The 15,992-nt window shown below is 62.1% G+C and overlaps 1 protein-coding gene across 1 annotated transcript in view; it reads right to left on the reverse strand.

The window, feature by feature from the left end:
* Positions 1-15,992, reverse strand: part of LOC140390197 (H-2 class II histocompatibility antigen, A-U alpha chain-like) — a 203,474-nt gene that overhangs the window by 135,700 nt on the left and 51,782 nt on the right. Inside the window, exon 2 of the mRNA XM_072475147.1 lies at positions 14,018-14,266. Coding sequence (XP_072331248.1) covers positions 14,018-14,266 — 249 coding nt within the window. The remainder of the gene's footprint in view (positions 1-14,017; positions 14,267-15,992) is intronic.

Here is a 15,992-nt window from a genome sequence, read left to right on the forward strand (position 1 = left end):
GAGTCACTCAGTCCCCCGGTCAGTGAGTCACTCCGTCCCCCGGTCAGTGAGTCACTCCATCCCCCGATCAGTGAGTCACTCCATCCCCCGGTCAGTGAGTCACTCAGTCCCCCGGTCAGAGAGTCACTCCGTCCCCCGGTCAGTGAGTCACTCCGGACCCCGGTCAGTGAGTCACTCCGGACCCCGGTCAGTGAGTCACTCCGTCCCCCGGTCAGTGAGTCACTCCATCCCCCAGTCAGTGAGTCACTCCATCCCCCGGTCAGTGAGTCACTCAGTCCCCCGGTCAGAGAGTCACTCCGTCCCCCGGTCAGTGAGTCACTCCATCCCCCGGTCAGTGAGTCACTCAGTCCCCCGGTCAGAGAGTCACTCCGTCCCCCGGTCAGTGAGTCACTCCGTCCCCCGGTCAGTGAGTCACTCCATCCCCCGATCAGTGAGTCACTCCATCCCCCGGTCAGTGAGTCACTCCGGACCCCGGTCAGTGAGTCACTCCGTCCCCCGGTCAGTGAGTCACTCCATCCCCCGGTCAGTGAGTCACTCCATCCCCCGATCAGTGAGTCACTCCATCCCCCGGTCAGTGAGTCACTCCATCCCCCGATCAGTGAGTCACTCCATCCCCCGGTCAGTGAGTCACTCCATCCCCCGGTCAGTGAGTCACTCCATCCCCCGGTCAGTGAGTCACTCCGTCCCCCGGTCAGTGAGTCACTCCGTCCCCCGGTCAGTGAGTCACTCCGTCCCCCGGTCAGTGAGTCACTCCATGCCCCAGTCAATGAGTCACTCCATCCCCCGGTCAGTGAGTCACTCCGTCCCTCGGTCAGTGAGTCACTCCGGACCCCGGTCAGTGAGTCACTCCGGGCCCCGGTCAGTGAGTCACTCCGGGCCCCAGTCAGTGAGTCACTCCGACCCCCGGTCAGTGAGTCACTCCGACCCCCGGTCAGTGAGTCACTCCGACCCCCGGTCAGTGAGTCACTCCGACCCCCGGTCAGTGAGTCACTCCGACCCCCGGTCAGTGAGTCACTCCGACCCCCGGTCAGTGAGTCACTCCGACCCCCGGTCAGTGAGTCACTCCGACCCCCGGTCAGTGAGTCACTCCGACCCCCGGTCAGTGAGTCACTCCATGCCCCGGTCAGTGAGTCACTCCATCCCCCGGTCAGTGAGTCACTCCGGGCCCCGGTCAGTGATTCACTCCGGACCCCGGTCAGTGAGTCACTCCATCCCCCGGTCAGTGAGTCACTCCGTCCCCTGGTCAGTGAGTCACTCCGTCCCCCAGTCAGTGAGTCACTCCATCCCCCGGTCAGTGAGTCACTCCGTCCCTTGGCAGTGAGTCACTCCATCCCCCGGTCAGTGAGTCACTCCAGGCCCCGGTCAGTGAGTCACTCCGGACCCCGGTCAGTGAGTCACTCCGGACCCCGGTCAGTGAGTCACTCCGGACCCCGGTCAGTGAGTCACTCCATCCCCCGGTCAGTGAGTCACTCCATCCCCCGGTCAGTGAGTCACTCCGTCCCCCGGTCAGAGAGTCACTCCGGACCCCGGTCAGTGAGTCACTTCGGACCACGGTCAGTGAGTCACACCGGGCCCCGCTCAGTGAGTCACTCCGGACACCGATCAGTGAGTCACTCCATCCCCCGGTCAGTGAGTCACTCCGGACCCCGGTCAGTGAGTCACTCCGGACCCCGGTCAGTGAGTCACTCCGGACCCCGGTCAGTGAGTCACTCCGGACGCCGGTCAGTCAGTCACTCCATCCCCCGGTCAGTGAGTCACTCCATCCCCCGGTCAGTGAGTCACTCCATCCCCCGGTCAGTGAGTCACTCCATCCCCCGGTCAGTGAGTAACTCCATCCCCCGGTCAGTGAGTCACTCCATCCCCCGGTCAGTGAGTCACTCCGGACCCCGGTCAGTGAGTCACTCCGTCCCCCGGTCAGTGAGTCACTCCGTCCCCCGGTCAATGAGTCACTCCGTCCCCAGGTCAGTGAGTCACTCCATCCCCCGATCAGTGAGTCACTCCATCCCCCGGTCAGTGAGTCACTCAGTCCCCCGGTCAGTGAGTCACTCCATCCCCCGGTCAGTGAGTCACTCCGTCCCCCGGTCAGTGAGTCACTCCGTCCCCCGGTCAGAGAGTCACTCCGTCCCCCGATCAGTGAGTCACTCCGGACCCCGGTCAGTGAGTCACTCCGTCCCCCGGTCAGTGAGTCACTCCGTCCCCCGGTCAGTGAGTCACTCCGTCCCCCGGTCAGTGAGTCACTCCGTCCCCCGGTCAGTGAGTCACTCCGTCCCCCGGTCAGTGAGTCACTCCGTCCCCCGGTCAGTGAGTCACTCCATCCCCCGGTCAGTGAGTCACTCAGTCCCCCGGTCAGTGAGTCACTCCGTCCCCCGGTCAATGAGTCACTCCATCCCCCGATCTGTGAGTCACTCCATCCCCCGGTCAGTGAGTCACTCAGTCCCCCGGTCAGAGAGTCACTCCGTCCCCCGGTCAGTGAGTCACTCTGGACCCCGGTCAGTGAGTCACTCCGGACCCCGGTCAGTGAGTCACTCCGTCCCCCGGTCAGTGAGTCACTCCATCCCCCGGTCAGTGAGTCACTCCATCCCCCGGTCAGTGAGTCACTCAGTCCCCCGGTCAGAGAGTCACTCCGTCCCCCGGTCAGTGAGTCACTCCATCCCCCGGTCAGTGAGTCACTCAGTCCCCCGGTCAGAGAGTCACTCCGTCCCCCGGTCAGTGAGTCACTCCGTCCCCCGGTCAGTGAGTCACTCCATCCCCCGGTCAGTGAGTCACTCCATCCCCCGGTCAGTGAGTCACTCCGGACCCCGGTCAGTGAGTCACTCCGTCCCCCGATCAGTGAGTCACTCCATCCCCCGGTCAGTGAGTCACTCAGTCCCCCGGTCAGTGAGTCACTCCGTCCCCCGGTCAGTGAGTCACTCCATCCCCCGATCAGTGAGTCACTCCATCCCCCGGTCAGTGAGTCACTCAGTCCCCCGGTCAGAGAGTCACTCCGTCCCCCGGTCAGTGAGTCACTCCGGACCCCGGTCAGTGAGTCACTCCGGACCCCGGTCAGTGAGTCACTCCGTCCCCCGGTCAGTGAGTCACTCCATCCCCCGGTCAGTGAGTCACTCCATCCCCCGGTCAGTGAGTCACTCAGTCCCCCGGTCAGAGAGTCACTCCGTCCCCCGGTCAGTGAGTCACTCCTTCCCCCGGTCAGTGAGTCACTCAGTCCCCCGGTCAGAGAGTCACTCCGTCCCCCGGTCAGTGAGTCACTCCGTCCCCCGGTCAGTGAGTCACTCCATCCCCCGATCAGTGAGTCACTCCATCCCCCGGTCAGTGAGTCACTCCGGACCCCGGTCAGTGAGTCACTCCGTCCCCCGGTCAGTGAGTCACTCCATCCCCCGGTCAGTGAGTCACTCCATCCCCCGATCAGTGAGTCACTCCATCCCCCGGTCAGTGAGTCACTCCATCCCCCGATCAGTGAGTCACTCCATCCCCCGATCAGTGAGTCACTCCATCCCCCGATCAGTGAGTCACTCCATCCCCCGGTCAGTGAGTCACTCCGACCCCCGGTCAGTGAGTCACTCCGACCCCCGGTCAGTGAGTCACTCCGACCCCCGGTCAGTGAGTCACTCCGACCCCCGGTCAGTGAGTCACTCCGACCCCCGGTCAGTGAGTCACTCCGACCCCCGGTCAGTGAGTCACTCCGACCCCCGGTCAGTGAGTCACTCCATCCCCCGGTCAGTGAGTCACTCCGTCCCCCGGTCATTGAGTCACTCCGGACCCCGGTCAGTGAGTCACTCCGGGCCCCGGTCAGTGAGTCACTCCGGGCCCCAGTCAGTGAGTCACTCCGACCCCCGGTCAGTGAGTCACTCCGACCCCCGGTCAGTGAGTCACTCCGACCCCCGGTCAGTGAGTCACTCCGACCCCCGGTCAGTGAGTCACTCCGACCCCCGGTCAGTGAGTCACTCCGACCCCCGGTCAGTGAGTCACTCCGACCCCCGGTCAGTGAGTCACTCCGACCCCCGGTCAGTGAGTCACTCTGTCCCCCGGTCAGTGAGTCACTCTGTCCCCCGGTCAGTGAGTCACTCCGTCCCCCGGTCAGTGAGTCACTCCGTCCCCCGGTCAGTGAGTCACTCCATGCCCCGGTCAGTGAGTCACTCCATCCCCCGGTCAGTGAGTCACTCCGGGCCCCGGTCAATGATTCACTCCGGACCCCGGTCAGTGAGTCACTCCAGACCATGGTCAGTGAGTCACTCCGTCCCCCGGTCAGTGAGTCACTCCGTCCCCCGGTCAGTGAGTCACTCTGGACCCCGGTCAGACAGTCACTCCGTCCCCCGGTCAGTGAGTCACTCCGTCCCCCGGTCAGTGAGTCACTCCAACCCCCGGTCAGTGAGTCACTCCGGGCCCCGGTCAGTGATTCACTCCGGACCCCGGTCAGTGAGTCACTCCGTCCCCCGGTCAGTGAGTCACTCCGTCCCCCGGTCAGACAGTCACTCCATCCCCCGGTCAGTGAGTCACTCTGGACCCCGGTCAGTGAGTCACTCTGGACCCCGGTCAGTGAGTCACTCCATCCCCCGGTCAGTGAATCACTCCATCCCCCGGTCAGTGAGTCACTCCGACCCCCTGTCAGTGAGTCACTCCATCCCCCGGTCAGTGAATCACTCCATCCCCCTGTCAGTGAGTCACTCCATCCCCCGGTCAGTGAGTCACTCCGTCCCCCTGTCAGTGAGTCACTCCATCCCCCGGGCAGTGAGTCACTCCGTCCCCCGGTCAGTGAGTCACTCCATCCCCCGGTCAGTGAGTCACTCCGACCCCCGGTCAGTGAGTCACTCCGACCCCCGGTCAGTGAGTCACTCCGACCCCCGGTCAGTGAGTCACTCCGACCCCCGGTCAGTGAGTCACTCCGAGCCCCGGTCAGTGAGTCACTCCATCCCCCGGTCAGTGAGTCACTCCGTCCCCCGGTCAGTGAGTCACTCCGGACCCCGGTCAGTGAGTCACTCCGGGCCCCGGTCAGTGAGTCACTCCGGGCCCCAGTCAGTGAGTCACTCCGACCCCCGGTCAGTGAGTCACTCCGACCCCCGGTCAGTGAGTCACTCCGACCCCCGGTCAGTGAGTCACTCCGTCCCCCGGTCAGTGAGTCACTCCGTCCCCCGGTCAGTGAGTCACTCCATCCCCCGGTCAGTGAGTCACTCAGTCCCCCGGTCAGTGAGTCACTCCGTCCCCCGGTCAGTGAGTCACTCCATCCCCCGATCTGTGAGTCACTCCATCCCCCGGTCAGTGAGTCACTCAGTCCCCCGGTCAGAGAGTCACTCCGTCCCCCGGTCAGTGAGTCACTCTGGACCCCGGTCAGTGAGTCACTCCGGACCCCGGTCAGTGAGTCACTCCGTCCCCCGGTCAGTGAGTCACTCCGTCCCCCGGTCAGTGAGTCACTCCATCCCCCGGTCAGTGAGTCACTCCATCCCCCGGTCAGTGAGTCACTCAGTCCCCCGGTCAGAGAGTCACTCCGTCCCCCGGTCAGTGAGTCACTCCATCCCCCGGTCAGTGAGTCACTCAGTCCCCCGGTCAGAGAGTCACTCCGTCCCCCGGTCAGTGAGTCACTCCGTCCCCCGGTCAGTGAGTCACTCCATCCCCCGATCAGTGAGTCACTCCATCCCCCGGTCAGTGAGTCACTCCGGACCCCGGTCAGTGAGTCACTCCGTCCCCCGATCAGTGAGTCACTCCATCCCCCGGTCAGTGAGTCACTCAGTCCCCCGGTCAGTGAGTCACTCCGTCCCCCGGTCAGTGAGTCACTCCATCCCCCGATCAGTGAGTCACTCCATCCCCCGGTCAGTGAGTCACTCAGTCCCCCGGTCAGAGAGTCACTCCGTCCCCCGGTCAGTGAGTCACTCCGGACCCCGGTCAGTGAGTCACTCCGGACCCCGGTCAGTGAGTCACTCCGTCCCCCGGTCAGTGAGTCACTCCATCCCCCGGTCAGTGAGTCACTCCATCCCCCGGTCAGTGAGTCACTCAGTCCCCCGGTCAGAGAGTCACTCCGTCCCCCGGTCAGTGAGTCACTCCATCCCCCGGTCAGTGAGTCACTCAGTCCCCCGGTCAGAGAGTCACTCCGTCCCCCGGTCAGTGAGTCACTCCGTCCCCCGGTCAGTGAGTCACTCCATCCCCCGATCAGTGAGTCACTCCATCCCCCGGTCAGTGAGTCACTCCGGACCCCGGTCAGTGAGTCACTCCGTCCCCCGGTCAGTGAGTCACTCCGTCCCCCGGTCAGTGAGTCACTCCATCCCCCGATCAGTGAGTCACTCCATCCCCCGGTCAGTGAGTCACTCCATCCCCCGATCAGTGAGTCACTCCATCCCCCGATCAGTGAGTCACTCCATCCCCCGATCAGTGAGTCACTCCATCCCCCGGTCAGTGAGTCACTCCGACCCCCGGTCAGTGAGTCACTCCGACCCCCGGTCAGTGAGTCACTCCGACCCCCGGTCAGTGAGTCACTCCGACCCCCGGTCAGTGAGTCACTCCGACCCCCGGTCAGTGAGTCACTCCGACCCCCGGTCAGTGAGTCACTCCATCCCCCGGTCAGTGAGTCACTCCGTCCCCCGGTCATTGAGTCACTCCGGACCCCGGTCAGTGAGTCACTCCGGGCCCCGGTCAGTGAGTCACTCCGGGCCCCAGTCAGTGAGTCACTCCGACCCCCGGTCAGTGAGTCACTCCGACCCCCGGTCAGTGAGTCACTCCGACCCCCGGTCAGTGAGTCACTCCGACCCCCGGTCAGTGAGTCACTCCGACCCCCGGTCAGTGAGTCACTCCGACCCCCGGTCAGTGAGTCACTCCGACCCCCGGTCAGTGAGTCACTCCGACCCCCGGTCAGTGAGTCACTCCGACCCCCGGTCAGTGAGTCACTCTGTCCCCCGGTCAGTGAGTCACTCCGTCCCCCGGTCAGTGAGTCACTCCGTCCCCCGGTCAGTGAGTCACTCCATGCCCCGGTCAGTGAGTCACTCCATCCCCCGGTCAGTGAGTCACTCCGGGCCCCGGTCAGTGATTCACTCCGGACCCCGGTCAGTGAGTCACTCCAGACCATGGTCAGTGAGTCACTCCGTCCCCCGGTCAGTGAGTCACTCCGCCCCCGGTCAGTGAGTCACTCTGGACCCCGGTCAGACAGTCACTCCGTCCCCCGGTCAGTGAGTCACTCCGTCCCCCGGTCAGTGAGTCACTCCAACCCCCGGTCAGTGAGTCACTCCGGGCCCCGGTCAGTGATTCACTCCGGACCCCGGTCAGTGAGTCACTCCGTCCCCCGGTCAGTGAGTCACTCCGTCCCCCGGTCAGACAGTCACTCCATCCCCCGGTCAGTGAGTCACTCTGGACCCCGGTCAGTGAGTCACTCTGGACCCCGGTCAGTGAGTCACTCCATCCCCCGGTCAGTGAATCACTCCATCCCCCGGTCAGTGAGTCACTCCGACCCCCTGTCAGTGAGTCACTCCATCCCCCGGTCAGTGAATCACTCCATCCCCCTGTCAGTGAGTCACTCCATCCCCCGGTCAGTGAGTCACTCCGTCCCCCTGTCAGTGAGTCACTCCATCCCCCGGGCAGTGAGTCACTCCGTCCCCCGGTCAGTGAGTCACTCCATCCCCCGGTCAGTGAGTCACTCCGACCCCCGGTCAGTGAGTCACTCCGACCCCCGGTCAGTGAGTCACTCCGACCCCCGGTCAGTGAGTCACTCCGACCCCCGGTCAGTGAGTCACTCCGTCCCCCGGTCAGTGAGTCACTCCGTCCCCCGGTCAGTGAGTCACTCCGGACCCCGGTCAGTGAGTCACTCCGGGCCCCGGTCAGTGAGTCACTCCGGGCCCCAGTCAGTGAGTCACTCCGACCCCCGGTCAGTGAGTCACTCCGACCCCCGGTCAGTGAGTCACTCCGACCCCCGGTCAGTGAGTCACTCCGACCCCCGGTCAGTGAGTCACTCCGACCCCCGGTCAGTGAGTCACTCCGACCCCCGGTCAGTGAGTCACTCCGACCCCCGGTCAGTGAGTCACTCCGACCCCCGGTCAGTGAGTCACTCCGACCCCCGGTCAGTGAGTCACTCTGTCCCCCGGTCAGTGAGTCACTCTGTCCCCCGGTCAGTGAGTCACTCCGTCCCCCGGTCAGTGAGTCACTCCGTCCCCCGGTCAGTGAGTCACTCCATGCCCCGGTCAGTGAGTCACTCCATCCCCCGGTCAGTGAGTCACTCCGGGCCCCGGTCAGTGATTCACTCCGGACCCCGGTCAGTGAGTCACTCCAGACCATGGTCAGTGAGTCACTCCGTCCCCCGGTCAGTGAGTCACTCCGTCCCCCGGTCAGTGAGTCACTCTGGACCCCGGTCAGACAGTCACTCCGTCCCCCGGTCAGTGAGTCACTCCGTCCCCCGGTCAGTGAGTCACTCCAACCCCCGGTCAGTGAGTCACTCCGGGCCCCGGTCAGTGATTCACTCCGGACCCCGGTCAGTGAGTCACTCCGTCCCCCGGTCAGTGAGTCACTCCGTCCCCCGGTCAGACAGTCACTCCATCCCCCGGTCAGTGAGTCACTCTGGACCCCGGTCAGTGAGTCACTCTGGACCCCGGTCAGTGAGTCACTCCATCCCCCGGTCAGTGAATCACTCCATCCCCCGGTCAGTGAGTCACTCCGACCCCCTGTCAGTGAGTCACTCCATCCCCCGGTCAGTGAATCACTCCATCCCCCTGTCAGTGAGTCACTCCATCCCCCGGTCAGTGAGTCACTCCGTCCCCCTGTCAGTGAGTCACTCCATCCCCCGGGCAGTGAGTCACTCCGTCCCCCGGTCAGTGAGTCACTCCATCCCCCGGTCAGAGAGTCACTCCGTCCCCGGTCAGTGAGTCACTCCGACCCCCGGTCAGTGAGTCACTCCATTCCCCGGTCAGTGAATCACTCCATCCCCCGGTCAGTGAGTCACTCCATCCCCCGGTCAGTGAGTCACTCCGTCCCCCGGTCAGTGAGTCACTCCGTCCCCCGGTCAGAGTGTCACTCCGTCCCCCGGTCAGTGAGTCACTCCGTCCCCCGGTCAGAGAGTCACTCCGTCCCCCGGTCAGAGAGTCACTCCGTCCCCCGGTCAGAGAGTCACTCCGTCCCCCGGTCAGTGAGTCACTCCATCCCCCGGTCAGTGAGTCACTCCATCCCCCGGTCAGTGAGTCACTCCGTCCCCCGGTCAGAGTGTCACTCCGTCCCCCGGTCAGTGAGTCACTCCGTCCCCCGGTCAGAGAGTCACTCCGTCCCCCGGTCAGAGAGTCACTCCGCCCCCGGTCAGTGAGTCACTCCGACCCCCGGTCAGTGAGTCACTCCATCCCCCGGTCAGTGAATCACTCCATCCCCCGGTCAGTGAGTCACTCCATCCCCCGGTCAGTGAGTCACTCCATCCCCCGGTCAGTGAGTCACTCCGTCCCTTGGCAGTGAGTCACTCCGGACCCCGGTCAGTGAGTCACTCCATCACCCGGTCAGTGAGTCACTCCGTCCCCCTTTCAGAGAGTCACTCCGGACCCTGGTCAGTGAGTCACTCCGTTCCCCGCTCAGAGAGTCACTCCGGACCCCGGTCAGTGAGTCACTCCGACCCCCGGTCAGTGAGTCACTCCATCCCCCGGTCAGTGAATCACTCCACCCCCCGGTCAGTGAGTCACTCCATCCCCCGGTCAGTGAGTCACTCCGTCCCATGGCAGTGAGTCACTCCGGACAACGGTCAGTGAGTTACTCCATCCCCGGTCAGTGAGTCACTCCATCCACCAGTCAATGAGTCACTCCGGACCCCGGTCAGTGAGTCACTCCATCCCCCAGTCAGTGAGTCACTCCGTCCCCCTTTCAGAGAGTCACTCCGGACCCAGGTCAATGATTCACTCCGGACCCCGGTCAGTGAGTCACTCCGGACCCCGGTCAGTGAGTCACTCCAGATCCCGGTCAGTGAGTCACTCCATCCCCCGGTCAGTGAGTCACTCCGTACCCCGGTCAATGAATCACACCGGACCCCGGTCAGTGAGTCACTCCGGACCTCGGTCAATGAATCACTCGGGACCCCGGTCAGTGAGTCACTCCATCCCCTGGTCAGTGAGTCAGTCTGGACCCCGGTCAGTGAGTCACTCCGGACCCCGGTCAGTGAGTCACTCCGTCCCCCGGTCAGTGAGTCACTCCGTCCCCCGGTCAGTGAGTCACTCCGGACCCGGGTCAGTGAGTCACTCCGGACCCGGGTCAGTGAGTCACTCCGGACCCCGGTCAGTGAGTCACTCCGGAACCCGGTCAGTGAGTCACTCCATCCCCCGGTCAGTGAGTCACTCCGGAACCCGGTCAGTGAGTCACTCCTGACCCGGGTCAGTGAGTCACTCCAGACCCAGGTCAGTGAGTCACTCCGGACCCGGGTCAGTGAGTCACTCCGGACCCCGGTCAGTGAGTCACTCCGGACCCCGGTCAGTGAGTCACTCCGGACCCCGGTCAGTGAGTCACTCCATCCCCCGGTCAGTGAGTCACTCTGGACCCCGGTCAGACAGTCACTCCGTCCCCCGGTCAGTGAGTCACTCCGTCCCGCGGTCAGTGAGTCACTCCATCCCCCGGTCAGTGAGTCACTCCGGGCCCCGGTCAGTGATTCACTCCGGACCCCGGTCAGTGAGTCACTCCGGACCCCGGTCAGTGAGTCACTCCGTCCCCCGGTCAGTGAGTCACTCCGTCCCCCGGTCAGACAGTCACTCCGTCCCCCGGTCAGTGAGTCACTCTGGACCCCGGTCAGTGAGTCACTCCATCCCCCGGTCAGTGAGTCACTCCGTCCCCCTGTCAGTGAGTCACTCCATCCCCCGGGCAGTGAGTCACTCCGTCCCCCGGTCAGTGAGTCACTCCATCCCCCGGTCAGAGAGTCACTCCGTCCCCGGTCAGTGAGTCACTCCGTCCCCCGGTCAGTGAGTCACTCCATCCCCCGGTCAGTGAATCACTCCATCCCCCGGTCAGTGAGTCACTCCATCCCCCGGTCAGTGAGTCACTCCGTCCCCCGGTCAGTGAGTCACTCCGTCCCCCGGTCAGAGTGTCACTCCGTCCCCCGGTCAGAGAGTCACTCCGTCCCCCGGTCAGAGAGTCACTCCGTCCCCCGGTCAGAGAGTCACTCCGTCCCCCGGTCAGTGAATCACTCCATCCCCCGGTCAGTGAGTCACTCCATCCCCCGGTCAGTGAGTCACTCCATCCCCCGGTCAGTGAGTCACTCCATCCCCCGGTCAGAGTGTCACTCCGTCCCCCGGTCAGTGAGTCACTCCGTCCCCCGGTCAGAGAGTCACTCCGTCCCCCGGTCAGAGAGTCACTCCGCCCCCGGTCAGTGAGTCACTCCGACCCCCGGTCAGTGAGTCACTCCATCCCCCGATCAGTGAATCACTCCATCCCCCGGTCAGTGAGTCACTCCATCCCCCGGTCAGTGAGTCACTCCGTCCCTTGGCAGTGAGTCACTCCGGACCCCGGTCAGTGAGTCACTCCATCACCCGGTCAGTGAGTCACTCCGTCCCCCTTTCAGAGAGTCACTCCGGACCCTGGTCAGTGAGTCACTCCGTCCCCCGGTCAGAGAGTCACTCCGGACCCCGGTCAGTGAGTCACTCCGACCCCCGGTCAGTGAGTCACTCCATCCCCCGGTCAGTGAATCACTCCACCCCCCGGTCAGTGAGTCACTCCATCCCCCGGTCAGTGAGTCACTCCGTCCCATGGCAGTGAGTCACTCCGGACAACGGTCAGTGAGTTACTCCATCCCCGGTCAGTGAGTCACTCCGTCCACCGGTCAATGAGTCACTCCGGACCCCGGTCAGTGAGTCACTCCATCCCCCAGTCAGTGAGTCACTCCGTCCCCCTTTCAGAGAGTCACTCCGGACCCAGGTCAATGATTCACTCCGGACCCCGGTCAGTGAGTCACTCCACCCCCGGTCAGTGAGTCACTCCATCCCCCGGGCAGTGAGTCACTCCGTCCCCCGGTCAGTGAGTCACTCCATCCCCCGGTCAGAGAGTCACTCCGTCCCCGGTCAGTGAGTCACTCCGTCCCCCGGTCAGTGAGTCACTCCATCCCCCGGTCAGTGAATCACTCCATCCCCCGGTCAGTGAGTCACTCCATCCCCCGGTCAGTGAGTCACTCCGTCCCCCGGTCAGTGAGTCACTCCGTCCCCCGGTCAGAGTGTCACTCCGTCCCCCGGTCAGAGAGTCACTCCGTCCCCCGGTCAGAGAGTCACTCCGTCCCCCGGTCAGAGAGTCACTCCGTCCCCCGGTCAGTGAATCACTCCATCCCCCGGTCAGTGAGTCACTCCATCCCCCGGTCAGTGAGTCACTCCATCCCCCGGTCAGTGAGTCACTCCATCCCCCGGTCAGAGTGTCACTCCGTCCCCCGGTCAGTGAGTCACTCCGTCCCCCGGTCAGAGAGTCACTCCGTCCCCCGGTCAGAGAGTCACTCCGCCCCCGGTCAGTGAGTCACTCCGACCCCCGGTCAGTGAGTCACTCCATCCCCCGATCAGTGAATCACTCCATCCCCCGGTCAGTGAGTCACTCCATCCCCCGGTCAGTGAGTCACTCCGTCCCTTGGCAGTGAGTCACTCCGGACCCCGGTCAGTGAGTCACTCCATCACCCGGTCAGTGAGTCACTCCGTCCCCCTTTCAGAGAGTCACTCCGGACCCTGGTCAGTGAGTCACTCCGTCCCCCGGTCAGAGAGTCACTCCGGACCCCGGTCAGTGAGTCACTCCGACCCCCGGTCAGTGAGTCACTCCATCCCCCGGTCAGTGAATCACTCCACCCCCCGGTCAGTGAGTCACTCCATCCCCCGGTCAGTGAGTCACTCCGTCCCATGGCAGTGAGTCACTCCGGACAACGGTCAGTGAGTTACTCCATCCCCGGTCAGTGAGTCACTCCGTCCACCGGTCAATGAGTCACTCCGGACCCCGGTCAGTGAGTCACTCCATCCCCCAGTCAGTGAGTCACTCCGTCCCCCTTTCAGAGAGTCACTCCGGACCCAGGTCAATGATTCACTCCGGACCCCGGTCAGTGAGTCACTCCGGACCCCGGTCAGTGAGTCACTCCAGACCCCGGTCAGTGAGTCACTCCATCACCCGGTCAGTGAGTCACTCCGTCCCCCTTTCAGAGAGTCACTCCGGACCCTGGTCAGTGAGTCACTCCGTCCCCCGGTCAGAGAGTCACTCCGGACCCCGGTCAGTGAGTCACTCCGACCCCCGGTCAGTGAGTCACTCCATCCCCCGGTCAGTGAATCACTCCACCCCCCGGTCAGTGAGTCACTCCATCCCCCGGTCAGTGAGTCACTCCGTCCCATGGCAGTGAGTCACTCCGGACAACGGTCAGTGAGTTACTCCATCCCCGGTCAGTGAGTCACTCCGTCCACCGGTCAATGAGTCACTCCGGACCCCGGTCAGTGAGTCACTCCATCCCCCAGTCAGTGAGTCACTCCGTCCCCCTTTCAGAGAGTCACTCCGGACCCAGGTCAATGATTCACTCCGGACCCCGGTCAGTGAGTCACTCCGGACCCCGGTCAGTGAGTCACTCCAGACCCCGGTCAGTGAGTCACTCCATCCCCCGGTCAGTGAGTCACTCCGTACCCCGGTCAATGAATCACACCGGACCCCGGTCAGTGAGTCACTCCGGACCTCGGTCAATGAATCACTCCGGACCCCGGTCAGTGAGTCACTCCGGACCCCGGTCAGTGAGTCACTCTGTCCCCCGGTCAGTGAGTCACTCCGTCCCCCGGTCAGTGAGTCACTCCGGACTCGGGTCAGTGAGTCACTCCGGACCCCGGTCAGTGAGTCACTCCGCAACCCGGTCAGTGAGTCACTCCTGACCCGGGTCAGTGAGTCACTCCAGACCCCGGTCAGTGAGTCACTCCAGACCCCGGTCAGTGAGTCACTCCGGACCCGGGTCAGTGAGTCACTCCGGACCCCGGTCAGTGAGTCACTCCGGACCCGGGTCAGTGAGTCACTCCGGACCCCGGTCTCCCGGTGGTCTCACTCTGACAGACCCCGCTCCAGTCCCGGGGGGAGGGGGGGGGTGAACCCGGTCACTTACGTTTGTGGTCCGGACTCCAGTGCGACAGGTTCCCCCAAACTTTTAAATTGTGTTTCACGATGGCGATATTGGCTGAGATTGCCGCCTCTCCTCCCTGCATGTGCCGGTCCTTAAACTCGGGGATCCGCGCCACCTCCTTCTTCAGGTTGAAATCCATGTAGAAAACCTCATCGCCGTCCTCTTCCAGATCAAACTGTTTATCCGGACTGCCGTCCTGAACCACATAGACCTGGAAATACCGGTGTTCATCTGTGTGTGAGAGAGTCAGGATTAAAACTAACAACGGCTCCCTCACCCACAGAACATCATCCAGCACAAACAATCCCATTGGATTAAACCGATTGAAATATTCATCCCACAGTTGGGGTATAAACCAGATTAAAATCCTGCAGTGGCCACAAATCCTCTTTCAGGTTTCATTAATAAATCAACTCTCAGTCAGGCTGTTTAATGTTTGTCAACTCCTTCCAGGTCACTGTATTTTTTTATAAATAGAACAGAAATTATCTAAGGGATAAATTTAAAGGGGCTGCTCCTCAAAGACAGACGGAGCACAGTCCAAAAAGAACAAAGAGGAACGGAAACGTAAAAACATTAAATCAAAACGTGAATACTGGGGTCGACAAAACAGTCCAACCCCTTCGGTGCCCACCAAATACGGAAGGACCTGGGCAATTGGTTACTGGTGCAGTCAAAGGGTGAGAATTAATCTTTAACAAGATTCCTCAACTGATTAAATGTATTCCTGTCCTGGAGGTTTCATTTCATCCCCCTGATCCAGGCATCAGTCGGCCAATACATCCATCACTCTGGCCTACCGCCCTCTTACACCAAAAAAAAGGCTCATGAAAATGAAAATCGCTTATTGTCACAAGTAGGCTTCAATGAAGTTACTGTGAAAAGCCCCTAGTCTCCACATTCCGGCGCCTGTTCAGGGAGGCTGTTACGGGAATTGAACAGTGCTGCTGGCCTGCCTTGCTCTGCTTTCAAAGCCAGCAACTAACTGGATAATGTTTGACTGTCAACTAAACATCATCCCGCACCCCCATTGTGAATATATTTACCACAATAGACTACTGGTACCATGTTGTGTTAATTGCACCAGAATTGCAGGACCGCGCTAATATACGACCCGGTGGACGAAGCGGCCGAAAACCCTAGTGCACAGGTGCGAACGTCGGCTGACCGCACTGCACATGTGCGATGACGCTCAGAGCGTAACGACGTTAACGTCAATGCCCGAACTGCGGCACCGCCCACTTAAAGCGGCAATGCCCTGCAAAAGGCAGGCGATGTTTAAATTGTGGGAAACCTGGACATTATGCAGCCTTGTGCAGGTCTGAACCATTAGGGCAGCACGGTAGCATCGTGGATAGCACAATTGTTTCACAGCTCCAGGGTCCCAGGTTCGAATCCCGGCTGGGTCACTGTCTGTGCGGAGTCTGCACATCCTCCCCGTGTGTGCGTGGGTTTCCTCCGGGTGCTCCGGTTTCCTCCCACAGCCCAAAGATGTGCAGGTTAGGTGGATTGGTCATGCTAAATTGCCCTTAGTATCCAAAATTGCCCTTAGTGTTGGGAGGGGTTACTGGGTTATGGGGATAGGGTGGAGGTGTGGACCTTGGGTAGGGTGCTCTTTCCAAGAGCCAGTGCAGACTCAACGGGCCGAATGGCCTCCTTCTGCACTGTAAATTCTATAATTAGTCAAGGGCCAGCGATCCCAACGCAAGCTCGTTCGATGTGTACAGCAAAGCCACAGGATTCTGATCCTGGTAGCACGACGGATCCAGAGGACGACTGACTGGAGTCCCCCAATCATGTGGGCATCATCACTACATGTGAGTGTGCCTCCTCAAATTCAGCAAGACGCCTATCTATCCTCAATGTGGATTCTGCGGACGAATGGCGTACTGTCATACAAGCAAATCAATGCAGCATCCAGTTCAAGCTGGACACTGGTGCTTCCGCCAATCTCATC

The sequence above is a fragment of the Scyliorhinus torazame genome, chromosome 14 (assembly GCF_047496885.1).
Source record: "Scyliorhinus torazame isolate Kashiwa2021f chromosome 14, sScyTor2.1, whole genome shotgun sequence".
Lineage (NCBI taxonomy): Eukaryota > Metazoa > Chordata > Chondrichthyes > Carcharhiniformes > Scyliorhinidae > Scyliorhinus > Scyliorhinus torazame.